This window comes from Rhinopithecus bieti, unplaced genomic scaffold, assembly GCF_001698545.2.
Source record: "Rhinopithecus bieti isolate Rb0 unplaced genomic scaffold, ASM169854v2 scaffold_25940, whole genome shotgun sequence".
NCBI lineage: Eukaryota > Metazoa > Chordata > Mammalia > Primates > Cercopithecidae > Rhinopithecus > Rhinopithecus bieti.
Genome location: NW_016811810.1, coordinates 1810946 through 1838414, shown reverse-complemented (window position 1 = coordinate 1838414; position 27469 = coordinate 1810946). Strand labels below are relative to the sequence as shown.

The window sequence follows — 27469 nt, the reverse complement described above, 5'->3', positions numbered from 1 at the left end:
TGCACACACACAAGGTCTGGGGGTTCGTGAAGCCATTGGAGCTGCCCAGGACCCCAGATCCAGATCTCTGAATCAAAGGATGTTGCCCGCACTTCCCCAGCTAAAGAGACGAAAGATTCTAAGAGCTTCCTCTTGGAGAATGTTTTCAAATGACCTGACTGTCCACCTGTCCCCCACACAGGTGCCTGGTAGAGACAGAGGCTGGACTGGTGGCTAGGACCCCAGGGTCTTTGCTGGGTCTGAGAGGGCCACACCCCATTCCCCACCCATGGCCATGCCCTGCCTGCCCACTCCCCAGACACCCACAGGCAGGACGCAGCAAGCATCTGCTTCTACACACACTCCTACGGTAGTCCACCCCCAGCAGTCCTGCCCCTGCCCCCGGCCATAGGAGGCCCCACCCAGAACTGGCCCTCAGCCGTGACTCCCGCCTGAGACCTGCTGCCCCTCCGACCACACACCAGTGGGGTCTCTCTCCTCCCTCCCCTCCAGGAAGCCCCACCTGCTCCTCCACCGACCGCCAACCTTAATCCCACCTGCCACGCCAGGCAGGGCCTTCAGGGACAGGGCTCCCCCGGGTCTGGCTGGGGTCTGCAGAGTTTCTCACTTGCAGCCCTTGCACCCCATGGCCCGGCCCTTGTGGGGAACAGCACAGGTGGCTCTGTGCCCTGGTGCAGGGCCACTGTCATGAGGATACTGCCATCACCACCATTGCTATCAGGAAGGCCATTTGTCTCTTTGTGTTTGTGGATCTGCTGCCTAGTTTCCTGCCGGGCTCAAGGCTCTCACACCCCCACAGAGAGGGGCCTGAGTCACAGGGTCAGGGAGGGCACCCAGTATGGGCACAAGGCTCATTTCCTGAGAGTGGGGCGGGGGGCGTGGGGACTGGAGCCCAGAGTCCAGCTCGTCAGAGGGAATGCAGGGCCCCGAACCCAGACGCTCACCATGACCCTCTTCAAAAGCAGAGGCCCGGGCAGGATAGGAACCGGGGAGCTGGCCCTCCAAAAGCACCCCTGGCCATGGGCAGCCACCCTGCAGCCTGAGAATGTGCCTGCCCCACCCAGGCTCCCTCACCTCTTCCCTGAGCTTCAGCCACTCCCAGTCGCTCCCACCAGCTAAGCAGCTTCCAGGCCTGCTCTCTGTCCTCCTGACACACCTCATAAGCAGGAAGTGGTCTGGGGCCCTCCATAGGCAGGCCTGCTGGATCCCAGACCCCAGCAGCTCCACTGCGAGAAAGACGTGGGGAGCGCCTGGGAGGGGATGCAGGGAGTGCCTGGGAGGGGACTTTGAGCACCTCCCCATTCCTCACTGGAAAGAGGACCCCCACCTCCACCTCAGGTCAGGGCACAGAGGTCATGAGAAATGCCCGACATGGGGCCACCTGGGGTCTATGAGAGGCTTTCTTAAGGGGGCCAGGGTAGATGGGGGGTAACCTGCATCGAGCTGAGTGTCCTGATAGCTGACTCCAGTCAGAGGATGAGCCCTGATCCTGCTCACACACTGATCCCCGGCCCTGGTCACACACTGATCCTTGGTTCTAGTCACAGCCTGAGCCCTGATCCTGGTCACACAGTGAACCCTGACCCAGGCTCACACTTGACCCCCTATATGGCCCCACGAGTTGGTCAGGACAGAGAGGTCAATGCTGTCAACTCCAAGTGAGCCAGCTGAGGCTCTGAGCCATGAAGCCCTGGCCTTGGTCAGCTGCCATGCTGGGACCTGAGCCTGGGGCTTAGATTTTGAGCCTGGTTCTCACTCCCACCTCCAAAGCACCTGAAGACTTGGCCTCAGCTGCTGCCCTGGAGGAGCAGTGACAGAGTTGAAGGAGGTAGCCCCTCCTAGATCAGCACCCATGGGGCTGAAGGCAGAGAGGGTCTGTGCCCCAGGCAGACAGTGAACAAAGCCTGGTAGGGGTCCAGAGCTAGGCAGAGCCAGAGCTGCCAGTGGGGGCTGAGTTGCCCTGGGAGGCCTCCAGGAAGACCGCTCAGGACAGAACAGGCCGATTTTAGGGGGTAGCAGAGACAGGGAAGGTACTTCCTTAGTGAGAGACTCCACAGCTCTTGAGACAACCTCAAACTGCGCCCCACCAGCAGGAGCTGGAATTTTGATCCCAAGGAGTCCTCGCCCCAGCTTCCAGGGCAGGCTCTGGCCACCCTCTGGTCCCTTCTCCAAGCCTCAGGTTTCTCATCTGTAAAATGCAGGAGACAATCAGGTTCACAGTGGCTTGCAGAAACTTTTGAGGCTGTGTGCATTTCAGGATCTGGTTCAGATTTTAGTAAGACAGTGAGATGTACCTAGCGGATGTCACATACTCACATACACCCCGTGGGGTCTGGGAAGCACCTCCACCACGCACACTGATACTTCTGCCGCGAGCCTCATTGATATCCCCACGGGGAGGGACACATGGATTCGGAATACCCTCAGGTTGGGTTCAGTCAGTTTATGCAGCTGAGTGAGCTTGTGTCAAACCTACCTAAATGCTTCCCTATCTCAGAGCAGTTTGGATTTCGGGATCCTGGGTTGGGGCTTCAGCAGGCACACATGAGATCTGGTCTGCAGCCCTCACCAGGGCCCCGCCTACCCTGTTGGGACCGCCCATTGGTGGGTGCCATCCACTCCCCTTTGCTCGGTTCCCAGTGCCCTCCCCTGCCTGCCAACCGGGAGACTTGGCATCAGCCTTCCGGAAAGTAACCTACCCCGCCAACAACAGCTTCCCTCCTCCCATTCCTGAGCACTCCTCCAGGGCGGCAGGCAGTCGGCAGAGACAGCAGGCCTCTATAAATAGTGGCCCTGACTCCTCCACCGCCTCGCTGGGGTTGTACCCCCACTGCCCAGATGGACAGACCCAGATCGGGAAGGAGACAGGCTGGGACTTGCCCAGGGCTCCCCTGGGAGGTAGGGGTCAGCCCTGGTGAGTAGGGGAGGAACCCACTGCAGGAGGGTCTCTGCACAGAGAAATGTGAGGCTCACAGCCAGGGGGCCAGTCCGAGACCCTAGGCTCACCTGATGGTTCAAATCCTGGCTCCACCTCCCAGTAGCTGGGTGGTTCCTTGGAGCTTTAGTTTCCTTGCTTGTGACAGTGAAGGTAATATCAGCAGTCCATCCCGCTGCCGCCATCCCCCAAGACCACTGCATCCCCTCCACTCACTAAGAGATGGTCTCCTTGCCCCTAGGAGGAGAGGGCAGGGTGAACAGGTCCAGCTCTTAGGAGCCTCAGAACCTAGACAGAATGAGATGAAGCTGCAGCAGGAAGGACTAAGGTTAGAAACGGGAAAGAACTTCCTGTTCGTAAGAGCAGTGTGTGCCACCCCGGAAGGCTCTGTGGGCAAGTTTATACAGGCAGAAAAGGGGCCCAAGTGCCTGCAATGGGGCCATGCCAGCCTGGAGCCCAGCCCTTCCCACCCATTTTTAAAATGAGTAGGCATTTGCATTTATTGAGCTTCTGCTATATACCTTCCCACATGCTCAGCAACAGAAAGGAGGAAGAAACAAGTGAAACGTTGGCCCTGTCTCGGAGGAGTCAAACATTTGGCTGGGGACAAACTTGGCTCAGGAAAATCCCAGCAAATGATCCAGGCCCAGACCGTCCTCAGAATTCAGGGCTAAGACAAGCCAGTCAGGGCAGGCTTCCTGAAGGAGGTGGCCTTGTGGCTAGAGGCTGGTTTGGATCTGTGGGAAAGGCTTTCTAGGTGGAGAGAACAGTGGAGCAGAGTTGTGCAGGTGGGAAGGCTCTCAGGCTTCTGCAGAGATGGTGAGGAGAGACCTTGGGGTGGCATTCTCGGTCCTGTGCTGGTGGCCAGTGCCTGGGAGGACTTGTTCCGGAAACCCTGAACCCAAGCAACTTCCTAAAAGTTGCTCTCAGAGCCAGAGAGTTCAGAGCCCGGGTCCCCACATCCCGCTCCTTAGAGGTCACCAGTTCCCCTGCCCACCAGTGCCAGATGTCCAGCCAATAGCTTTTAGCATGTGCTGGCCTAGGTCGTTTCGGCCACTCACAGTGACCAAAGCTCATTGCTATGAGGGAAGGTGGAGGGGTCAGGCAGAGAACAGCAGCCACCACTGCAGCGTCCCTGCATGGACACTACCCCTGGACATCTGTGCTCCCAGCTCCTGGGCCAGCGAGGAAGCCAAGGTCAGGAGAACCCGGGTACCCACGGCGACTCCTCTGAGGCCTGCCGAGCAGACAGACACGGACAGACACAGACAGACACAGCTATTCCCGTCCCAAGGGGCCATCGGGGGCTGGGAAGGGCTGAAATAGAAAGCAGGTCCCAAGCCCTGCTGGGGACGTGGCCTGTTCTTGACCTGAGTGGACTGGGCCAACTCTGGAGGGAGTTGCAGCTCAGCCCAGCCCGGCCAGTTTGTGGTGGCTGGCCTGGGCCACCCCGGGCAGGCGCCTGGGCCCAGAAGGGATCTTAGACCCCACACTCTCTCCCCTGGGGTTCCCAGGCTGTGGGGTCCTTGTCACAGTTCCCCAGGGGACGGGTTCCTGGAGCTTTCAGAGAGAAAGCAGGCCTGGCTCAGTGGGGCAATCTGGCGGCTTTGTAAAGGCTGAAAGACTCCAGGCCTGGTCCCAGCTCCACCCTCCTAACTGCGTGACCTTGGACAAGTGACTTTGCCTCTCTTAGCCTCCCTTTCCTCTTCTGAAGATGGGAACAGGATGCCCCGTTATAAGATTATTTGGTGAAGTAATAGACCTGAAGTGCTTTCCCTGTGCCTGGCACACCAGCAGCGCTCAGTGAGAGGCAGCTGTTACAGGTTTGTCTCGGTGAGCACTGCTTGTTGAGTGACTGACCTGCTAGACCAGTGGTTTCAACCCGTGGATTACATCCCAGCAGGGCTCCACGCAGTGGTGTCTCATACTCGGCCCTGTTTTGTGTTCCAGTGCCTGGGATAAGAGGTGCCAAGCAGGGCCTGCATGGCCACCACCCCCAACCACCAAGCCTGCTGGACCTGTGCTTGCTCTGGCACCTGTGCTGACCCCACTAGAGCCCTCCCTGGCTGGGCCAAGTGTCAGAGGAGGCCATGGAGGGAGGGAGCAGGGCCAGGCCCCTGAGAGGGCCCCGGGGCTTCCTCTCTTCCTCTCCCTGGGAAGTCGATTGCCTCAGCAGCCCCAGCGGGGGTCAGACCCCAGAGGTCCGGCCGCCTCCTCAAACCCCAAATGGAAGGCCCCGCGGTAGTGGGAGCCCAGTGGCCTGGCCTCTGAGCTCCCAGGTTCCCACCTGACTCTTCAGGGGCCAGCTGTGTGAGCCCTAGGGAGGGAAGGGACTTAGTCCCCTTGCTTCCTGTGGGGACCCTCACCAGGAGGTGGGTGGGATGATAAGTGCTAGTCCAGGCACAGGCCAGGTGGAACGGGACACACAGGAAGCAATCCTCCCACGGTGGCAATCCTCGGTGCCCCCCACGGTGGCAGTCCTCATCCTGCTATCTCTGCCCTGGGGGAACCCACCACTCACCCAGCACCTCACTCAGCCAGCACCTCCTGGACTGGCTCTGGGTGGGCCTAGAGACCCAGATCATGGGAAGTGCACCCCCTCCCAACCGCAACCCGGCTGGCTGAAAGGAGGCCAGGGCGTGAAGGGGCCCCCCTGCCCAGGTGGCAGGAAGACTGGCATGGAGCTGAGCTGCCTCAGAGCTTTGATAGCTGAACCCCCTCTCTGGGCCTTGGTCTCCTCATGTATAAAAGGTGGGGCCAATTTAGAGGATTCCAAGGTCCTCTAGTCCCAGTGTTCCCCCTGAGGCCCTGCTGCCCCATTCTGTAGGCTAAGACTCAGCTAGCCCCACCCACACGCCCCACTCAGACCTCACCCCAGGCTCCTGGACTCATGGCAAGGCCAGGCAGAGCCAGTGTGAATCCTGGGAGAGCCTGGGAGGCTCGTGACCAGACCTCCTCCACCAGCAATCCCTTCCGGATTGGGTCTTTGGAGCCTGGGACTTTCCCTCTGCTTTCTCACCAATGAGCCCAGCACCGCTATCCCCCACCATTCCCTGCAGGGACCCTCCCTTGGCTCCATGGGGCTCAAGGCTGCAGCTCCTTCCATACGGGTCCCCGCAGCAGCACCAGCCCACGCTGTGTCTCACCACCGTGTGGCCAGCGTGTCCAGGCACAAGGCCCTGCCAGAAACCCATGATGAGGCCTGTTCTGGGTGGCCCCCTTTCCCCACAGTCCACGAGGCTGAGTTTAACAGAAGGTACTGGGAGCTGCAAGCCAGGCATGGTTCCGGCCAGGGTCTGCATGCCCCTTTTGCTGTGTGACTTTGAACAGGCCTCCCTGTCTCCTGGGCCCTCAATTTTCCCTGTGCGTAAAGAGCAGGCGGGTGAGATAAGATGCCCTGGAGGGACCCCTGAGGTATTGAGCAGGCATGGGGGGTGTCTTGGCACTGGACGGGAGCCAGCCAGAGGCAGCAATCCCAGCCAGCAGCAGCCATGCCAGGATGACACCCTAGAGCTCCAGAGCCAAGCGCTAACTGTGCACTGGGCACAGCACCAGGTACCCTGGACGTCCCCGGTTGTGACTGAATTCCAGGCATTCATCCCACCTCTGGGTACCTCCCCACCCACCTCTCAAAGGCTCTGCCCCGCAGGGCCTCATAGCCTGCCCTGGTTCCTCCAACCTCCAACCCTGGGAGCCCCGACACGCTCTGCTACCGTCAAGTCCGCGTCTTCCCCTCAGATAGGAGGAGACTGCAGACTGAGCCCAGGCTGTCCCCTCACTGCTGTGGGCCTTGGGGCTGGTCCTGCCCCTGCGCCCCCAATGCGGTTTCCTTGGTTCCCACTGTGGAGCTGAGCCTCCCTGTGGAGCTGCGATGTGGCCGACAGGACCCGGCACTTCCTGAGAGTGGGGATGCTGCTTCCCAGCCATCAGCACAGGCCACAGGGCTGAGGCTGAGGATCAGAGCAGACAAGAGAGGCGCCAGGCTGAGCTCAAACCCAGGGCTGTGCAAGGGGCCCCCACATTCCCCGGACACGCAGGCTCACCTCTCCCTGGGGCAGAGAAGGGCCCCTGCCCACCCCAGCTCTCTGGCAGGTGCCTGCCTGTTACCCAGCAAGTCCAGAGTGCAGGAGAGGGCCTGTGGGCACGGAACCCCCAAGGAAGGAGCCTGCAGGTCTCCCGATCGCCCCTCATCTGGAAGCTCTGCACTCGCCCTCTGCCGCTCCTCCATAGCCCTGGCATCTCGAGTAGGTGGGAGTCCTCCAGAGCTGGCTGGCATCACCCCACCTTCGCAGGTCCCCTCGGACGGGCCTCACCCCTCCACACATGGCAAGAAACCGCTGCCAGGGGCCCGCTTCTGTTTACATCCTCAAGTGGCACCAAGACAAGGGTCCCTCAGGAGGGCAGACGAAGTCTGCAGTGTCAGGCACCAGCAGGGGTGGCAGAACCCGCCTGTCACCTCCGTCTGCTATTCCCTGTTGTCCTGCGCCCTCTCCATCCTGTGGACTGCTCAGTGGCCGGTTGTTGGCTTAATCCCTCAGGATGGGGACCCTGTAGCGCCAGCACTGCCCCTGATGGGCGGGGCTTGTCAATCCTGATTGCAGCATGGGCGGGGCTTGTCAGTCCTGATTGCAGCATTACGGGATTCCCAACTGCAGCTGCCACAGCGAAAAGGCCTTGGCGTCACAGGCCCATCCTCCTGGAAGCACAGACTCTCGGACCCTCTCCGTGGTCACTGGAGCTGCAAGGTTGAGTCTTGGAGTCAAGGCCAAGGGTAGAGGACAGGAGCCATGGGTCCACCTGGCTCCTATGGGGGTTCACAAGGGGCCACTTCTGCATCCTGCCCAGGGTGGCCTGGTAGCCCTGCCGGTGGCTCCTGTGGAGATATCATTGTGGCACTTCCCTGCACCCCGTGGGGAAGGAGGAATGGTTAGGCCGCTGTTGCCTCACCGCTGGCAGGGCCTCCAAGGATGCTTCCATGGGCTTGAGAGGGCTCTCCCCCAGGCCCAGCTCCCTACAATGTCTGCCTAAAGGGCCCCTCCCACCCTGTAAAGTGTGCTGGAGCCCAGGACGAGCAGTAAGTAGGCTGGAGCCCAGGATGACTGGTCCTGCCCTGCTAAGGGCCAGTCAGATACACATGAAGGGGTCCTGACCCTGGGCGCAGCCACTCTCTGACCTCTGACCCCAGTCACAGACAGCCTGGCCTGACCCCCCAGCCTAGTAAAGATGACAAGGGGGAAATTGTCCCTGTGCCCAGTCTCTTCTGAGGGTTGTGGGGGGTTGGCCCTGAGCTCGGGACCCCCATCCCTGGCGTCCCCCCAAGAGGATCCCTGGGTCCTGCTGCGAAGAGTCTCCCTGGGGGAGGAGTCAGGAAGGCTGGCCTGGGCTGTGACCCCTCCCCAGGCACTTCCCCACTGTTTGCTGGGGACCATCTCTGAGATTTCTTTGCGAACAAGCCTGAGTGCAAGGCTGGAGCCCCAGGCCCTCAGAGGCGGGCATGAGGCCTGGCACCAGTGCGGTAACTCAGCCACCCTCGCCTGCTCAGGAAATCCGAGGCTCCCCTGGCTCCAGCCCTGCCCAATCTGGGCTGCCTCCAGGCCACCCCCACACAAAAATTACATTGTGTCCACCCCAACCTTCCACAAGCCCGGTGAAACTCTGCCTGCCGGGAGCCAGTGCTGGTCCAGAGAGGTGCGAGAAGCTGATGGCCAGAGACTCCTGTGCCTCTCTGGGCCTCAGTTTCCCCAGCTAAAACAGACCCGACAATGTTCTTTTTTTTTTTTTTTTTTTTTTTTGAGACGGAGTCTCACTCGGTCGCCCAGGCTGGAGTGCAGTGGCCGGATCTCAGCTCACTGCAAGCTCCGCCTCCCGGGTTCACGCCATTCTCCTGCCTCAGCCTCCTGAGTAGCTGGGACTGCAGGCACCTGCCATCTCGCCCGGCTAGTTTTTTTTTTTTTGTATTTTTTAGTAGAGACGGGGTTTCACCGGGTTAGCCAGGATGGTCTCGATCTCCTGACCTCGTGATCCGCCCGTCTCGGCCTCCCAAAGTGCTGGGATTACAGGCTTGAGCCACCACGCCCGGCCCAGACCCGACAATGTTCTAAAGAAGATAATTGCAGGCTGTGGGCTCAGCCCTGCGGCAGCAGGGAGGCTGCTCCAGAGTAAAGAAACCCTCCTCTCCCAGAACTTTCAATGGCTCCCCGTTGCAGCACTCTGGTACACATAGAGGCTGCTGAGACTCAGTGTGGAAGTCCCCTGCCCATTCCCAGCTTTGCTCCCCAGGAAGTATTCTGATGGCCTCCTGTCCCTCTGCCCATCTGGGCTGCCTGCCTCCCATTATACCTCCCTCTGCCCCTTCCAGGAAGCCTTCCCAGACTGCATCCCTCCCCAGCAGGCTGCATCAGGACCTCAGGACCCACCTACTCTCTCCTGTTGTTCTGCATTGCAACCAGCCTGAGCTTGGGGAGGCCCAGCGCCTCCTCTGGGGAGCCTTCCCTGAGTCTCCGGTGTGCAGCACAACCCGCTCAGCAGGCCCTCGGTGCTCAGGTGGCTTGAAGATTAAAGTGTGAGTATGAACAGAAGCACATGGGATGGGAAAGAGAGGAGATGGCGCTCTCGGCAGAGGAGACAGTACATGGTCCCAACCACTCCTCAACAACCCTGCTGCCACCCCAGGCTGGCCACAAGGCCTCCCGACTCTGAGGCTGTCTAAGGGGAGTGGCCCTCCAGCAGCCCTCTGGGATCAAGCCTGTCAATGAGCTCACACTTCCTCCAGCACTGAGGTCTGGGAGCCATGTGCTCTCCCCACCTGCTGGCCTGGGTCACATCCAGGTCTTTCCCACACACCCAACCCCATATGCCACGTGCCACCAGTGCGTGGGTGCAAACAGAGGCCCAGATGCCAGGCATGCAGGCTCTCGGTCATGGGCACACATGGACACAGCCAGACCCAGGACACATGCAAAACAGAGAACCATGCAGGAACCTAGGCTTGCGTGGGCTGAAGCCTCCGTGCACATGCCCCCTCCCGGGAAGGAACCTGGGCTTTCATGTGTTCCCACCTCCTGCCCCGTACACAGCACACACGAGTGCCAGCCACCCTCTCCTGGATGGTGCAGCTGAGGCTCAGCCCCTCTGTGCCTCAGTTTCCCACCTCCTGCCCTGCACACGACACACACAAGTGCCAGCCACCATCTCCTAGATGGTGCAGCTGAGGCTCAGCCCCTCTGTGCCTCAGTTTCCCCCTCTGTCTCCAGTGGGTGTGGGAACTCTGGCACCCCAGGCCCCTCCGTGCCTCAGTTTCTCCTTCTGTTTCCAGTGGGTGTGGGGACTCTGGCGCCCCAGGCACCCTCCCTCAGGCTTTGAGCCTTGGCTCCTCCTGGGGGCGGGGAAGGAGCCTGCCCCGCCCCCACCCTGCCTTTGCCCAAAAGGAGCCCCAAGCGCTGGCCTGACGTCAGGCCCTAGGAAGGCGAGGTCCGGGCTGCATGCAGATCTGAGAGCTGAGGACTCACATCTCCAGCCTGCCCGGGTGAAGCGCGGTAAGTGCCCCTGTAGGCTGGCCCCAGCCTGCCTCTCCCCAGCTCCCCTAGACAGGAGGCTCCTGAGCTGCTCCCTGCCGGGGTTCTCACTCCCAGCCAAGCAGGAGTGGGAAGGGAAGGTCAAACAAACTGCCTCCAGATCCAGTCTGGGGAGAGCTCAGAGCAGGTCCTGCCTGACAAGGAGCCATTTCTTATATGAGAAAACGGAGACCCGAGGGAGAACGCGGGCGCGAGCTGGGCCGGTTGCATAAGGGGGAGCTGGCTGCCCACCCAATTCTGGATTTCATTCATTCACTCATTCATCCCTCCAATCAACATTCATTGAGCATCTGCTGGGCTCCTAGAGCTGGGTCTCGGTTTCCTTACCTGGCAAGGCAGCAGGGTTGCCCACAGGCCAGGCCAGGGACAGAGCTGGGGAACCTCAGAGGCTCTTGGCAGGCTCTGGGGCCTCAGCCACCACCACCCCGCAGCTGGGGCAGGGCCATGGTGAAGGCTTTGTAGACATGGGCTCCAATGCCATGTTCCCTCTTCAGAGTGCCCGTCCTGCCATCCCACAGCTCAGACCCTCTGCAGCAGCCTTGGTGCTTTCTCTACCCCTTAGGGGTGGGGAAACTGAGGCCCAGGGAAGCCTTGCTTGCCAGCCCCCAATGTGGACCTGGAAGCTGGCTCCAGCCCTGCGAAGCTCGCAATGGGGCTGCGCTGTGAGAAGGCGGCGGGACAGGGTCCCGAGGGGGCAGAGGGCTGGGAACTGGCCAGCAGCCAGGGTGCTGGCGGGGCAGACGTGGAGCAGCTGGTGACCTTGCAGGACAGGGAATGCACCCCACAGGAGGCTGGGCCTGTCCACTTGCCCTGTCTTCTTCCTTCAACAGCTGGCCATCCTGGGGCTTCCCTCCCCTCTCCCCACAGGACTCATCCAGTCGCTGGGCTCCAGGGCGGTCTGCTGAGTGGCCGTGGGCAAGTGGCTGCCCCTCTCTGAGCCACACGGTGCGGGCCCATTAGCAAAGGTGGGGTCTGTGGCTGGAGGGCCGGGCGTGGGGGTCATGCAGTTTGGACGGTTTCTGAGCAGCTCCTGGGGTCCACGGGGTGGTCTCGTTGTCTTCTTGTTAAGTAGTGTTAGCATCTCCTCTTTATAGATGAGGAAACTGAGGCTCAAAGAGATCTGAGGGGTCTTTTAAAATCATTTGCTCGGTCACTCAGCAGTGACTCAGTGACTCAGAGGGGCCAGCCAAGGCCAGGGCCCCGAGGCACTCCAGTTCAGTGAGGGGAGCACAACGAACAGGAAAGCAGGGACGCAGGGCACCGCGCGCGGCAGGGCACTGCAAAGGGAGCCAGGCGGTGCAGGTGTGCGGGGCTGCGGGCTCGGGAGGGCCTCCCTGAGGAGGGACGTCCGGGCCCAAAGAAGCTTAAGTTGACCCCTCACCATACGTCCAGAAGCCCTCCCCACACCCCTGGCGTCTCACAGAGCCCTGAACACAGACTCTCCTTCCCACCTCTGGCCCTTCATGCTCACTGTGCCCTTCCCGCTGCCAGGAACACTGTTCCCTCTGATCCTCCCGAGGCCCATCCCAGCCGTGACCAGTCACCTCTCACCCTACCCCGAACTGTGAGATCGGAAAGGTGGGGCCAGGTCTGCCTGGGACCCCTTTGTACCCCCAGCTATGGGGTCTAAGTCCCAGTCTGACACCTCCAAAGTGCACGGGGCTGTGTGGCCTGGGGCCTCTGATTCCCTCTGCACACAGGGCTGGGCACAGCAGAAGGCGGATCCCGGGCACTGGGACAAAGGGCCAGCAGGCAGATTGAGGCAGAGCTCAGCCCCTCCTGCACCCCAGCTGGGTGAGCCCGGGCACATGACTTAGCCCCTCCGTATTAGTTTCCCACAGGCACAGTGGGGCTGGAAACGCCCACCCAGGGGCATCTTGAGGGAATCAATGAGACCCTGGGAAGGATAAGCCCAGCAGGTGCCCTTCGAATTGCAGGATCATAGCTCTCCCCCTGGGGCAGGGGCATCCAGGGCACTAGGGCATCAGAGGGGCTCAGGGAGGGCCCTGTGGGATAGTGACTGTGGGTGCCCGGAGCCTTCACCAGGTGGCACAGGCAGAGGAACAGCATTCCAGGCAGAGGGAACAGCACATGCAGAGGGAACAGCACACGCAGAGGGAACAGCACACGCAGAGGGAACAGCACACACAGAGGGAACAGGCTGAGAGGACCAGGCTGAGGATCTTCAGGCGAAAGGACCAGGCTGAGGCCAGGCAGGTGCACATGACAGAATATGCCCGTCCCAGCAGCTGCTGGAGAGGCTGAGGCTGGGGAGGGGATTTCAGGGGCTACTGCAGCTACAGCTTTCCCAGCTAGAGGTGAGCAATGAACCTGGTGATGGGGAGGCAGGGAGGGGCCGGCAGGTGACATGCAGTACCTCCAATGGCCATGCCCCTCCCAGAGACACTGGTGTTTCCATCAAAGCCACGGTCTCAACAAAAGGGTTCTCAGCTGGTGGAACTGAGGCAGAGTCAGGCCAGATGGGGACCACGTGTCCTTCCCCACAGAGCTCAGTCCGTGCCCACCAGCAACATCTCTCTCTGCACGGGGGTGGAGGGAGCCCTGGCCTGTGGGTGTGGGGGCTGGGGAGAAAGACTTAGCTTCTGGCCAGGGCCACCTGGGACCTGCTAGGTGACCTGGGGTGAGTCTGACCCCATTTGGAGAGCTCAGCAAGCACCTACCCACCTCTGGGTGGAAGAAACAGAGGCTCAGACTTTGTCAAAAACAGTAGGTGATATTCAAAAGCAGATGCCGCGAAACCAAGAATAATCATAAAAATAAACAGGCAGACAGTTCCCCCAGTCATGGCTATTTTAGCCTTGGAAGGCCATGAGGGCCACCCCATCTGGGGTGCAGGCTCAAGCACACACAGACCCGTGGGCACACATGTGGCCTCAGGGCCTCGAGAATCCCCTTGGGCACGAACTCCTGGTCCAGAGATGCCTAATCCAGCCCCTCTGCTCCCCAGCCTGCGCCGCGCTCCACTCCGGCCTGCGCTGGGTCCTGCCAGCGGACCTGGGTCTGATTCCCAGCCCCACCAGCTCCATGCTGGGTAACCGTGAGGACACCACTCACCCTCTGGGCCTCCGGTTCCTCATCTGTAACAGCTGGGACTGCTGTGTGGATGCTCAGAGCCCCTCTGTGGGGAAAAGGCTGGGCCCATCCTCCACACCTCCACAGGCAGCACACAGGGTCCTGAGCCAGACCCCCAGGCAGGCTCAACAGTCACCCTGGGCCACCTGCTGCCCTGGGGCTGGGGCCACTCTGCTGCCTGGTCTCACATGTGGCAGGACAGAGGCAGACAGGCTGCTGGGCAGCCAAGAGAGAACTACCAGGTTGGGGGGTGGGTTTGAGAGGAGCCCAGGGAAGTAAGGACACAGCCCTCCCCACCCACCTGCCAAGGAGGGAGGCTGACATGACCCTGGTGCCCCCCTGGAGACCTCTGGGTAGGTGCCAGCACCCCAAGTCCGGGAATCTGGCCTTCCATGGCCTGGTGCCCAGCAGAAATTCAACAAGCTGTGGGTGGGGGCAGGGAGGCAGCAGCCCCCATCAGTGCTCTGGGCACGGAGTAGTGGCGTGGCCATTGGGATGTATGGAGCAGGAATCCCCGGGGAGGGGACAAGGTCAGATAACTTCCATGCTCGATGCTCATTCCCACCCCTTGGAAGGTTCCCAGGACCATGAGCTTCACAAAGGCTCTGAGAAGTCCTGTGCTGAGCACCCGTGTTGGCCCTGGCCTCTCCCCCGCTGTGAGCAGGCTGGTCCAGACAGGGCCCCATCCAGGAGACAAAACCAGGAGCCTCCAGTGCTCTGATATCACACGTCTCCCATGTTGGGGGTATCTGTGGTGTTTCTCACTTAGTCCAGACACCCTGCCTGATTTCATTCATTCATTCAACAAATATGGCTCCCAAAGTCCCAGGTGAGGGAACTGGGGCTCCCAGTGACGAAATGATTTGCCCGAGGCCTCGAAGGTGGCGGGTGGTAGAACTGGCTTGCGAACCAAAGACCATTGCCATCAAGAGTGGTGATGGGACCAGGTGCAATAGCTCATGCCTGTAATCCCAGCACTTTGGGAGGCCAATGTGGGTGGATCACTTGAGACCAGGAGTTTGAGACTAGCCTGGCCAACATGGTGAAACCCCATCTCTACCAAAAATACAAAAATTAGCCAGGTGTGGCGTGGGCACCTGTAATCCCAGCTATTCCGGAGGCTGAGGCATGAGAATCACTTGAACCCAGGAAATGGAGGTTGCAGTGAGCAGAGATTTCACCGCTGCACTCTGTCTCCAAAAACAAAGCAAAAAAAAAAAAAGAAAAAAGAAAGATAAAGCAAGCAAGAAAGAATGGTGATGGGAGATAGAGGGTGGGAAGGAATGTAAGTGTGGGCACAATGGTCAGAGTGATTGGGACGGGCTTCCTGGAGGAGGTGTCAGCCTTGCTCGGCTGGGAGGACTTGTGGGTAGTAAGGATGGGGCTGGGAGTGGAAGCCAACTCCCGACCAGTACCAAGACACTAGGTAGGTAGGTTTCAGAGGGGGCCAGGCCAGGTGGCATTCACCCTGAATGCCAGGGTGAGAAACCAGGCCACACCTTGCCAGCCTTGATGGGGCTTTCTCAGGGCGTTCATGCAGCCCAAGGGGAAGACAGGTGCTGCTCTCTGCCAGGCCGATCTGGGTGCTGGGCTGGTAGAACAGATGGGAGCCCTGCCCCCACCCACAGCCCTGCCTTGAGATGCTCAGAGTCCAGTGGGGAAACCTGCAGCACACAGCAGCGCCACAGGATGAGTCCCAGGCTTGAGGAAGCGCAGGGTGCTCTGGGAGGACGTACCAGGGAGAGGCAGCCCAGGCAGGAAGAAGAAGGCTTCCTTAAGGAGGCAAGTCCAGGGGGAAGGCCTAAAAATGGGCACGAATAAGCCGAAAGGGAGAGAGCAGGAACAGCTTGGGGATGGGCCCGGAGGGCGCGTGGAGTGTTTAGGCCCCGCTAGCAGATTCCTCTGCAGAAGCATCAGTCAGGTGCAGTGACTGGAGAGTCACGTCCCCAGCCCTGCCCAGCAGTCTAGGCCTCAGGCCCCTCCCAGGGAGAACCCCCGAGCCAGCGACAGTCCCACCTTGGAAGGCTGTTTTGCGATGTGATACCTATGGGGAGGGCATGACGGGCATCCTCCTTTACCCTCTGCCCCCTCCCCTGGAGGAGTCAGCAAAGCCTTGAAAGGCTGGGGCTCTCAGCTGTGTGCCCACCTGGAGGGGTGGGGGCTCGGGGCTCAAGAGGTGGGCCAGAAACAGAAAAGAAAGAGATGCCACAGCGCACCTGCCCCTGCCCCACCACACCTGCAGCTGGTGCTCCGTCTCAGCCATGGACCAAGACAGCCCTGCAGGGCAGCGTGTCCGGCCATTCCTACTTCACAGGAGGAGAGACTGAGGCTCAGAGAGAACCCACCCAGGTCAGAGCCCTCCCTCGTGCTGGCAGGGGCAGTGAGTAGTGTGGGAGCTGGACCTGGTCTAGGCTGCTCGCCCACTCGCCCTGAGCCCCCGCTGGCAGCTTGTCCCATCCTTTCATCACTTCCTGTGCCTGAACCCCTACTCTGGGCTGGCACATCAGGACAGGAACCCCCAAGGGAGATTCTATTTTGCCTACTCTACAGATGAGGAAACTGAGGCTCAGAGACTGTAAGGCCACATAGTCCCTTCAGAGATGGAGCCAGGCTTTGGCAGGGCCATCCAGGCCAGAGCCGGGGCTCCATGGCCACACTCCAGGTGCCCACCTTGCTGGGTCTCCACTCACTGACTCTCAGCCCTGGAGAGCAGGCCCTTGTTCCCTCTGTTCTGTCCCCAAGGAAGTACTTGTGTATGGGTAGGGAGCAGAGCAGGCTTGGGCCAGTGGGGAAGAGAAACCTCCCAGCCCTGGCACAGCCTCCAGGCCCTGAGCCCCAGTACCATGGCAGCACGGTCAGGACATGGTGCCAGCCCCTGCCTACAGGGCTCTGGCCAGTTGGCCCCAGCCATGGAGTCTGCTGTCTCAGACAGGCCCAGGGTACCTGCCAGGAAAGAGGGAGGAGACAGGGCCATCTCCCCCACACCCAGGTTTGGCTTGAGGACAGGGCCCTGCCTCCCCTCTCTGGCCAGCTCTGAGGGTAAGACCATGCCTCTCCCCTCAGTCCAGGCTCCCAGGGTGAGGCAGAGCTGTGGAAGGCACAAGTGACCCCATTTAGCAGATGAGGACGGTCAGGCTCACTGACCAGGCCCAGGTCTTGGCTGAGGGAGTGGCAGAGCTGGACTCAAACCTGGGTCTCTGTGCTGGTGACTGCTCGTCACCCGGGCCCTCCAGAAAGCAGAGTCTGTGCCTCTTCTGCAGGCAGAGCCAGGCAGTCCCGGGAGGGGCAGAACTTTCTCCTTTCCCCAGTCGCTCGCCAGGGGGCCACTTCCATGGGCCCGTGAAGGGTCTGGAGTCCCCGCCTGCGTTCCTCCTCCTTCTGAACAAAGAGGGTGGTGAGTGGGAGCCCAAGAGAGGCCCCTTAATAATCGAATCGGGACATCCGTCACTGTGGGAGGCGGGTGGGGACTGACAATATGGAGACAGAGACAGCCAGACGAAGCTGGGAGAGGAGGGCAGAGACAGGGACAGAAGGTCTGGGCCGAGGGCCCAGGTCGTGGCTGGGATCAGGGCTCAGAGTGCCACAGGAATCAACGCCCATTGTGCTATTAGGATTGGGGTCAGTGTGTGACCAGGGTCAAGTTCAGAGTGGGACAGGGATCGAGATTCACCACCTTACTGGGATCATGGCTCAGTGTGTCACCAAGATGAGGGCTCAGCTTTGTTTGAGATCAGGGTCAGACCCTTAGTGTTGGGAATCAGCGCATGCTTTGCTAGCTCCCTCTCCTCACCGTTGTGGCCTCTGGGGTGTCCGGCACATTCTGCCTATCCCCCCAGCTCCAGAGGCCGCAGAGCCCCCACATCCCTAGCCAGGACCCCAATACCTCAGCGTTGTTGGTGAGCCTGCTGGGCTGGCCTTGGGGAGTTTTCTGGGAGGGCAGAATCCCCGGGGGCCAGCGTCACCCTGGGACTCGCTCCCAGAGGAAACGTTCTGTGTTGTTTACGATTTCTCTCTAATTGGGACACTAATATAGGCCCCGTACTGACAAATTGGAAAAGCAAAAGGCACACAGAAAGGAATCCCAAAATAGTTTTTTGGCCCTGCAGTCCCTCAGTCCAGCTGCGGAGCGTCCTGGACCTTTTCTGACAGTGTTTCATCCATAGCAGAGGAGGGACCCATCTCCTTCCGGGTACCTTCTGGGGCTCCTGAAGCCCACAGCCCCGAGATGCCAGGTTCCCAGCCCCCATGTGCCCAGCCTCCTCCCCTCCCCTGGCTGCCTGCTGTGCCCCAAACCCCCTGTCTCTGGTGGCCCACCAGGGCTGAGGGAGGACTGATCTATTCATCCAACAAATGCACCCATCAATGCCCCTGTGTCAGGGCCTGGAGATAGAGAGCTTGCTTGCAGTCGGGGGGAGCTGGGAGCTGAGCATGGGCCCTTGTGTGGTGGGGGTGGCAGGAGGGGCTGGACACAGGCCTGGGCAGCACTTGACTCCTCCCACCCAGGGAGGTAGCACGCACCCAGGGCTGGGGTCCCAGAGGCAGAGGGCATGCTGGGTGACCTCATGCAGGCACTGACCTCTCTGACCCTGAGGAAGAAGGTGGCCACCGACTGGAGGGACCTGGCCTCTGAAAGCAAGAGTTCCTTGCTGCCCTGAGCCAGGCCAGGGGCTGTTTGAAGTCAGGGCTCATTGTTCCCCAGGGGTGCGATGGGGCCACACATTGGTCAGAGGGAGTGGCCGGGCGCAGAGTGTTTACAGCAGGCAGCCACCAGGAGGGGAAGGGGCAAGGGTCCTCCCTTCTCCAGCAGGTGGGGGAAGGGCACTATGCAGAAGAAACAGCCCACGAGCCTCCCCACCCTGCCTTACCCCAAAGGCTTCTCCTTTCTCCTGAAAAAGCCAGAAATGCCCTTATTTGGAGGGTCAGCCCAGCTCTAGGGTGGGGGTAGGGCCGTTAACCCTTCATTTATAAATAGAGGGATAAATCACTGCCGAGTTAAACACGCCAGGGCCGGAACATAAACAGAGTGGGTGGCTCCGGCACAGCCCCTCACCCGCTCCCCACCCCGGCCCCCCTGCCCAGGCCAGACGGGAGCTTGGTGTTTATTTGACTCACACCCTGGCTCCAGGCTTCAGCCCCAGCCAGCCACCCCACAGGGGCCTCTGTCTCCTTTTCTGTGGGTTGGGGGGATTATAGAGGTGCCTGCCTCTCAGGGACAGTAGGAGCCTGGGGTGCCCAGTGGGACTGGACCTTGGCTCCCATCCAGCCCCACTGGACAGTCTAGTTCCCTTTGTGAAAGCCCCTCATGAGGACCCCTGTCCAGGGCATTGACCTGACGCTGGCCTGGGAGGAGGGGAGAACAGATGGGTGGTCCTGGAGGATGGGGGCCATGACGGTGGGTTTGGGGACAGGGGAGTGGGCAGGGCAGTCAGAGGTCCCCACCACCAGCAAGGCTCTGGCCCAGCAGAACTGGTTCCTCGGCCACCAACTCTGCTGGTGCTGCTGTGCTGACCCGCTTGCTTCATCACCCCATCAGCAACGCCATCACAGTCATATAGATGAGGAAGCAGGTAGAGAGGCTACATGGCCTACTGGAGCACGCACACTAGTCAGTGGCACAGCCGGGCCTGGAGCCAGGCCCTGGAACTGCACCCTGGAGCCCCGTGGTCGTGCCCTTATCAGCTCTCCATCCTGAGGACAGCCCTGCACTGCACATGTTTCCACCTCCTCCTCCTGCCAGGACGGTCGCAGAAACCTCCACATTTTGTCAAGGCTCCATGCTGGCCAGTGCCAGGGCTGGAATTTGAACCCGTGTCTGAATCTGAAAGCCTGTGTCTTTTCTGCTGACGACCGAGGCTCCCTCTGGGTAGAGCCAAGGGAGCAGGCATTTGAGGCCCCAGGCCAGGCGAGGGCATGGAGGTGGGGGCTGCTGGGCGTGCAGGGGCAGATGGGCTGGCTGAGTTCCGGGCCTCAGGGCAGGGCTTAAGGCCAGGCTGGCGCCTGGGGTGACCTGGTCTCCTTGCTTCCAGGCCTGGGGTGTGCAGGCTGCCGTCATGCCCTCTGTGTCTCCAGTGGGGCCTTCGGCCGGGGCAGTCCCCAATGCCACCGCAGTGACAACAGTGTGGACCAATGCCAGCGGGCTGGAGGTACCCCTGTTCCACCTGTTTGCCCGGCTGGACGAGGAGCTGCATGGCACCTTCCCGGGCCTGTGGCTGGCGCTGATGGCAGTGCACGGAGCCATCTTCCTGGTGGGGCTGGTGCTCAACGGGCTGGCGCTGTACGTCTTCTGCTGCCGCACCCAGGCCAAGACACCATCAGTCATCTACACCATCAACCTGGTGGTGACCGATCTGCTGGTGGGGCTGTCCCTGCCCACGCGCTTCGCTGTGTACTACGGCGCCAGGGGCTGCCTGCACTGCGCCTTCCCGCACGTCCTCGGTTACTTCCTCAACATGCACTGCTCCATCCTCTTCCTCACCTGCATCTGTGTGGACCGCTACCTGGCCATCGTGCGGCCCGAAGGCTCCCGCCGCTGCCGCCAGCCTGCCTGTGCCAGGGCTGTGTGCGCCTTTGTGTGGCTGGCCGCCGGTGCTGTGACCCTGTCGGTGCTGGGCATGACGGGCGGCCGGCCCTGCTGCCGTGTCTTCGCGCTGACTGTCCTGGAGTTCCTTCTGCCCCTGCTGGTCATCAGCGTGTTCACCGGCCGTATCATGTGTGCACTGTCGCGGCCAGGTCTTCTCCGCCAGGGCCGCCAGCGCCGCATGCGGGCCATGCAGCTCTTGCTCACGGTGCTCATCATCTTTCTCGTCTGCTTCACGCCCTTCCATGCCCGCCAGGTGGCCGTGGCGCTGTGGCCCGACATGCCACACCACGCGAGCCTCGTGGTCTACCACGTGGCTGTGACCCTCAGCAGCCTCAACAGCTGCATGGACCCCATCGTCTACTGCTTCGTCACCAGTGGCTTCCAGGCCACCGTCCGTGGCCTCTTCGGCCAGCACAGAGGAGAGCGTGAGCCCAGCAGCGGTGATGTGGTCAGCATGCACAGGAGCTCCAAGGGCTCGGGTCGTCATCACATCCTCAGTGCTGGCCCTCACGCCCTCACCCAGGCCCTCGCTAATGGGCCCGAGGCTTAGTCAGCAGGGCTCATGCCAGGGGCTGAAGGTCAGGGCTATCTGGGCATGCCAGCCTGGACACCCACCATGCCAGGGGTGGCAATTGGTTTCATCTCGATTGATTGGTGATGGCTACCCAGAGCACTGCATTGAGTCTAAGGCCACTGTGCTGTGGTTGATTAGCAATGTCTGCCACTGGCTCCAGATGGGATGTGGCGGCCTGAATGCCAGTGATTTGCTGTTCCTGGGGTATCGCGTGTCCCCTGAAAACTCACAGGGGTAGCCAGGAGCTGCTTCTCACTTTGGCCAGTTTGTCTCCAGAAGGAGTTCCTCAGAAAAAAAGACAAAGTGGATTCCATTGATTAGAAGGATGAGATGAAAAAGGACAAAGATTATTTAGGTACTCGGAATTCCCAAGAGAGTTAACAACAACAATGCTCCCTCCAACACCCACACAGGAGGAAAACAAGGACAGAAAGCAAAGGCCAGGGAGCATTCATGTTGCATTAACGGAGGTGCGGGGGGTGGTGCATGTCTCTGCAAGACCCCCCCCCACCTGAGGCCTCCGTGAATTGCACGATAGAACAGCAGACACCCACAGGCCGCTCTGCTGTGAGCAAGCACTTTGATAGCTGGGTTGACACTTGAACCTGCAACAACCCACAAAGAACAGGCGATTTTTCATCCATTTCTTGGTGCTGGAGGGGTCAAGTGACACACACAGGGGCCACAGCTGGGAAACGGCAGGGTCAGAATGAAAACCAGCCCCACCTCCTCCAGTGCCCTTGCACCTCCTTCCACAGAGACTGCACCACCTTCCCTAAGCCCTCACTCTAGGAACAGCCTCAGAACAGCCCAGCTGCTGCCCCAGGCAGGCGGCAGTGCTCACTGTCCCATCCTACGGATAAGAAAACCAAAACCGAAGCCGCACAGCAACGAACCCAGGCATGCCGGGTTGCAGCCACCATCTCCCCATGCAAAGAGCCATCTTTCTCCCCTCCGGGGGCAGAGAGGTCGTGACCAGCTGCTCTGGCCCAGCTCACTATATGTCCCCATGCCTTCACTAGGGAGGGAGCTTTTCTCTGGCTGGGGCCTCTGGTCATCTCCTCGGAGCTGAACTCCAGGATTGCCTCCCATGTGCCTTCTGCCGGGTGTCCAAGCTCCCAGCCCTTTCGGGACTGGTGTATGGGGAAGGGGGCCTGTGGCGACGGAGAGGAGTGTGGGGCATCTCTGGCACTTCCGGCTCCAAGGCCCTGCCATCATACCTGGCCATAGCCACTGAAGCAGGAGAGATGGGCTCGGGTCCCCAGGCCAGGCCTTTGGCTACAGAGAAGTCCTACACACTCAGGGTGACCGTGGCCTGTGTGGCTGCGAGCAGGAGGGGGAGGAGGAGGAAAAGACTGGGGCTCCCCGACTCGGCTCGAGGCAGAGTCTCCTATCCCCACTTTAGGGTCCTGGACTTTATATCCCGCGTCACAAATGAGGAAACTGAGGCTCAGAGGGAGAAAGGGGCTTGCCAAGGGCATAGAGTGAGTGTCTGAGTCATCCAAGGCCAGTACTGTCCTCACCAACCCCAACTGTGGCCATGTGGGGCAGCTGGGGTGGGGGGTGCTGGCCCAGAGGAGGCAGAGGCGTGCCCAGCAAGGTGGTGGAACTGGGAGTGCTGCCAGGGCTGCTTCCTTCCTGGGCCCGGATGCCCAAGAAACAGTGGGTATCGCCATGGCCACCAGCATTCTTGACACTTACCAGGCACCAGGCACAATTCTGGAACCTTCCCCCAGCCCCTAGCTCTCTGGCGCTTCCAGAGAGAGGCTATGGCTTACTAGGGACACAGGGCTCCACAAGGCAGAGGGGTCCAGAAAGGAGGCGGCTGGGGGACGGGGCTGTGCGTGCAGAAAAACCCCACTGACCCCAGGAGCAACCTTCAGGGCGGCTTTCAGGCAAGCAGGCACCACAGCGAGCGAGCCGCCATTCCCAGGGCTTTCAGGCAAGCAGGCACCACAGCGAGCGAGCCGTCATTCCCAGGGCTGCGAGTCGGCACCCACGTGGTCATGCACCTAGAGCTGAGGAGCAAGGGGTCAGGGCTCAGGTGTCCTGCTCAGCCCAAGCCCGGCTGCGGGCGTCCCTTCCAGGCTTATGTGGCCCAGCAGTCCCTGAATGGACTTGCTCCTCTGGGACCCCCCCCCACCCACGCTCACAAGTCATCCAGGGCCAGGGACTCTGGACTCCACTCCTCCAGGGGCTGTGGGTCCTCCTGCTCCATCTTAGGGGTTGCCCAAAGCCCCAGAGACTACCTGCCGGCTCCCACTCCTGCCCCTCAAGCAAGCTCTGCACGTGGCCTGGGGTATGACACCCCTCTGCCCTTGGTCCCACACTGTACTGTGAAGATCCCTCCAGGCCGGGGCCGCAAGGAGGCAGGGGGCAGCGGGAAGGGGTGCTCAGGCGAGGGGGAATGGCCTGGGCAAGGTGAGGCCGAGCGCCGCCTCGCTGGGGCCAGTCAAGGGCCTTCCATGCAGCTTCCCGGCCCCCTCCCCCGCCAGTGTTTCCTGCCCCTCCTCCTCCAGTGTTCCCTGTCCTTTGGGCCTTCAGCTTCCCCGTCAGTGCCCCCCAACCTGGCTCCATTCCTGGTTGTCACTCTAATTCATGCTGAAGAGTGAATGGCTGACACTCGAGGATTGCTGTGCTCAAAGAGGAAGGGCTTGCAATTTTTCTGGAACAATCCCTCTCTTCAGGAGGAGGGCTCTCTAAGGCGGGTGAGCCAGGTCCCCCTCTTTGTCCCCGTGTCTGAAATCCCGTCATTCAACTTGGGTTCCCTGGCCTCAGAGGCTTCTCAGACTGCAAGAGGCCAGGAGGGGAAGGACCTCCTGGCCGAAGCAGGCACGTCCACTACCACTCCTGCTGGAGAGCACGGGCCGCCTGTTTTCTGTGGCCAGGGACACAGGCTTGGGGCCCATCCTCAGACCTCTGAGAACTGCCTGCCAGCCCCCCATGCAGAACCCTTGATAGGCAAGCCTCAATTTCTCCACACCCTACTCCTCTCTCTCCTCTCCTCAGCCTTATAGCTGGAGGGCAGGGGGCTGAGGGAGGGGCGCACCCCAATGCCCTGGACTGCCCCACAGCTTCCCCAGCCGCTTGCTTTGTCCTCCTGATGGCTGGCTCCTTCCCACTTCAGCCTCCTTTGTGCCCTCCTCTGAGCCCCAGGAGCTTCAAAAGTCAGACCAAGACTGTCCTTGGTCCCACAGGAGCAGAGGTGAGATCTGTGCGCGCCCCCTCTCCACACTTTCCTGGGGACAGAGCGTGAGAGTTTTGTGCCCCCTCCCCACGATCCCCCTTTCCGGATTTTCAAAACGCCCCAGTGACGTGAAATGGTGTGTGTATTTATATCCGACATCAACAATCTCCTTCACGAGATGTCCTTGTCCGGAATTAAAGCTGTTTATTCTATTCTTGCCCACGACTCTGCTCCTGCGCTGGTGGGGGGCATGGAGCTGGCGGAGGGTGTGGAGCAGGGTGGCGGCCCTACACACGCTCCAACTCCGTGTCCTGAGGACCAGCAGGGCTCCACAGGGAGGCAGTGGCCGTGGTTGCGTGGTTCTGTCATCCCTGCTGGGAGGCAGATTTAGGAGCCTTGAGCTCCCCCCAGCTCTGATGGGCAGTGGATGGAGGGGGCACAAGTGGCCGACTTGCCAGCAGGGTATGGGCACAGCAGCTTGGGTGGGGGTTGGCATGGACCAGCAGAACAAGGGGGCTCCATCCCTGATCCCAATCCTGCTTACCCAGGGCAAGGACATGGAGGTGGGTGAGGCAGCCAGACCACCCACAGCCACTGAGTCTCCTATCATATCAGCAGAGATATGGCCTAGAAGGAGAGGGAGCAGATGGGTCGGCTGGTCCGATACCCCAGGGAGAGGGAGGACTGGCCTTCTTGTGGGCCTACTAAGTGGCGCTGAGTGGCCCTTTCTCTGAACCTGGGAAGGTGGGATGACCACCTCCATTCCTAGAGGAGAAACTTAGGCTTTGGGGGTGGCCAGGGAGGGGGCTCAAACCAGGGCCCCTGGGTGCCCAGTTCTTGGTCTCTGGTCTGGCGCAGTGGAGCTCCGGGTGGGGAGGCGGTGTCTGGGGGCTCGTCACTCCCACAGTCTGGCACCCGCGGCGGCCGGAGGCGTCTGGAGGTAAATATTAGGGTCTGTTTAGATTAAGCTCCATTAATAGCAGGAAATGTCGCCTGGGTGCCTGCCCCAGCTTCCTGGGGGCCTGAAGGCATGGGGCGGGGTGGGGGTGCACTGTCTGAGCTGGACACCCCTCCGTGTGCCCTATTGGAGCTGGACGCCCCCTATCTCTACCCCTCCACGCCCTGCTTGCCGCCTCGCTTAGCGGCTCCGATTCCAGCCTCCCTGCCTCTTTACACACAGCCCTTCCTCTCTCCTTCAGGGCCTCCGCAGCCCAGCGCTCTGTGTTCCCCACCCCATCCCCTCTTGGGGTAAGGCCTCATGGGATGAGAGGGGACCCACGGGGCCACATTTGCCTACCCTCCGGAGCTGCGCCCCCACCTGAAGGGGTCTGTGCGCCCAATTTACAGAGGAGAAAACCGAGGCTCAGAGATATCATGGGACCAACCCAACGTTCCCAGGCGCCACCTCAAAAAGGAGCTGGAATTCCCCTCCCAGCCCTGCCTGACACCAGGGTCAAGGCCACCCCTACCTCCTGACCCCCTATCAGGAGTCACAGAAAGCTGTGGGCCAGGGAGAGGGGCAGTCAAGCTCAGCATCTGCAGAAGGTCTCTGACTGTGGAGGGGCGGGCCCAGGTGCAGGAGGGAGCGGAGGGATGAGTGGGAAAGGCGGGAGGGGAGAGAGGGGCCCAGGGGAGGGGCTGCAGTTGGAGGGCCAGGACAGGCCTGGGGAAGTGGCTCCACCCATGAGACCACAGTCTCCTGCTCCCAGGCCTGTCCCCTGCCATTCTCTCCCCCTGGATGGTGCCTCACCCCATGTCCTCGGACCACCTGCTCTGTGACTCCTGGCCCTCGCCCCACTGGCCCAGCAGCCTGTGCTTATCCCTAGCCAGGGCCTTCCGCTTGTCATGTGCCACCCCCTCCTCTGTCCCTGCTCTTCCTGGGGACGCCTCTTGAAGCTGATTCCTCCCCACCCCACCCCACCCCCACCCCAGGACAAGCCACAAAGCCGAGCCTTGCCCTCCAGACTGGACCCTGCCCCACCTTTCCTCGGCCTCACTGATCCCTCGAGGACTCAGCACGGATGACCCCTTCACCGCCCCTCGGCGCGTTCTGGGCCTCCAGGTGTGTCTGCCTAACCCTCCCCTGCAGCACCTCCCCGGAACTCAGCTGGAGCTGAGGCCAGGCCCCCTGCAAACCCCTGGGGAGTCCTGTGCTCTTGTGGCACAGCTGCGGGGGTGCTCAGATCCTACCCCCATGTGGCCAGCCCCAGGGAGAACAGTCAAGTGTTGGGCACAGGACGGGGTCACCCAGGAGGGCTCCAGTGAGGAAGAGGTACTCGACGTCCTTCCCTCCCGGTCATCTCTTTGCCCACCTGGGCCAGAAGGGACTTCTTCCAGATGGCTCCTAGCTGGGCCTCTCATGGAGGGTGTGGTGCTGGGAGCGCCAAGTGACGCAAAGATCTAGACAGGCCAGCAGGGCCAGAGGTGTCGTACCCCCATTTTACAGATGAGCTCACCTGCTGCGACCACACACCCTGCTGCCCAGTCCAGCTCGGCCCCTGATTCGCTGATTCCAGGTTGCCTCTGAGCCTGGGCTTTGCCCCTGTAGGTGGGAGCCTAACACCAAACTGCAGGTACCCCTCGCACCTGCCCAAGGGAGGCAGTGGAGGCCTGGCAGCTCGGGGGTCCCCCTGAGACCTCAGCCATGTCCCTGCCCCTCTCTGGGCCTCAGTTTTCCCATCTGTAATCCAGAGCTTAGAACAAATGGATCCCTAGCCCTGGTGTGCGAGGCACCCACCCAGTGCCCCTGGGCCCTGCCCACCTCCACTGCTGCCCCAGCCCTCAGCACAGCCTCTGCGTATCATGCCTGCGTGGGGACGCCCTTACAAGCTGACGCCAAGGGCTGCCGTGGGAAAAGCTCTCTGTGTTGGTAAACCAGCCCCAGGCTCTCTGTCTGTCCTCCTACAGCCCCCCAGCTTCCCAGGGCACCAGCGTGGGAGTCCTGGGCAGAGAGGGGAACTCCCCCGCACCAGACCACAACCCAGGCAGGCCTCGGGACGCTCTGTGCTGAGACGGAGTGGAGGTGGGGCGTGAACCTGGGTGGGAGGAGTGGGCCAGGTGGGCTGTCACCTGTCCTGCACTGGAACATCGGGGACCTGGGTGCCTCCCTGGCATGTCACAGCATGGAGGGCCCCTGGGTGTCCAGTGTGCTGTCTGACCACCCAGTGAGAACTGCCCTTTGAACTACCACTTCACCCCAAGGGCCAATCAAGAAATGCCACATCATCGATGTGCTTACTATTTCGATGACATTGTAGCATCACTGGGTTTTGGGGAATCCTGGGTGTTTTACATACAGGGAGTTCACAGGCATCTTCAGCCACCAAGGGTCCCCAGGGGAACAGGCACTGACCATCTGAACCTGGTGTGTCTGGGCGGGGCTCCCAGGGGACTGGGAGGGCTGGGGCCACCACTCTCCTAGTACCTGCCCCATTGCCCATGAGAGTCCCATCCCCTTCCAAATGCATTGCACATTTTACAAACTATTCTGCTTGGAAACTCAGCAAATGAGCTACCTGTGCCGGGA

The 27469-nt window shown here is 60.9% G+C and overlaps 1 protein-coding gene across 1 annotated transcript; it reads left to right on the top strand.

The window, feature by feature from the left end:
- Positions 1-10391: 10391 nt before the first annotated feature.
- On the top strand, positions 10392-24154 carry GPR20 (G protein-coupled receptor 20). Its single transcript, XM_017895183.1, has 2 exons — positions 10392-10470; positions 19629-24154. Exon 2 carries the CDS (start codon positions 19653-19655, stop codon positions 20730-20732), a length of 1080 nt encoding a protein of 359 aa, XP_017750672.1. The 5' UTR covers positions 10392-10470; positions 19629-19652; the 3' UTR covers positions 20733-24154.
- Positions 24155-27469: the final 3315 nt, after the last annotated feature.

What these genes read in the sequence shown, in the direction of transcription:
- GPR20 (XM_017895183.1), top strand. Translation starts at nt 19,653, where the DNA reads ATGCCCTCTGTGTCTCCAGTGGGGCCTTCGGCCGGGGCAGTCCCCAAT.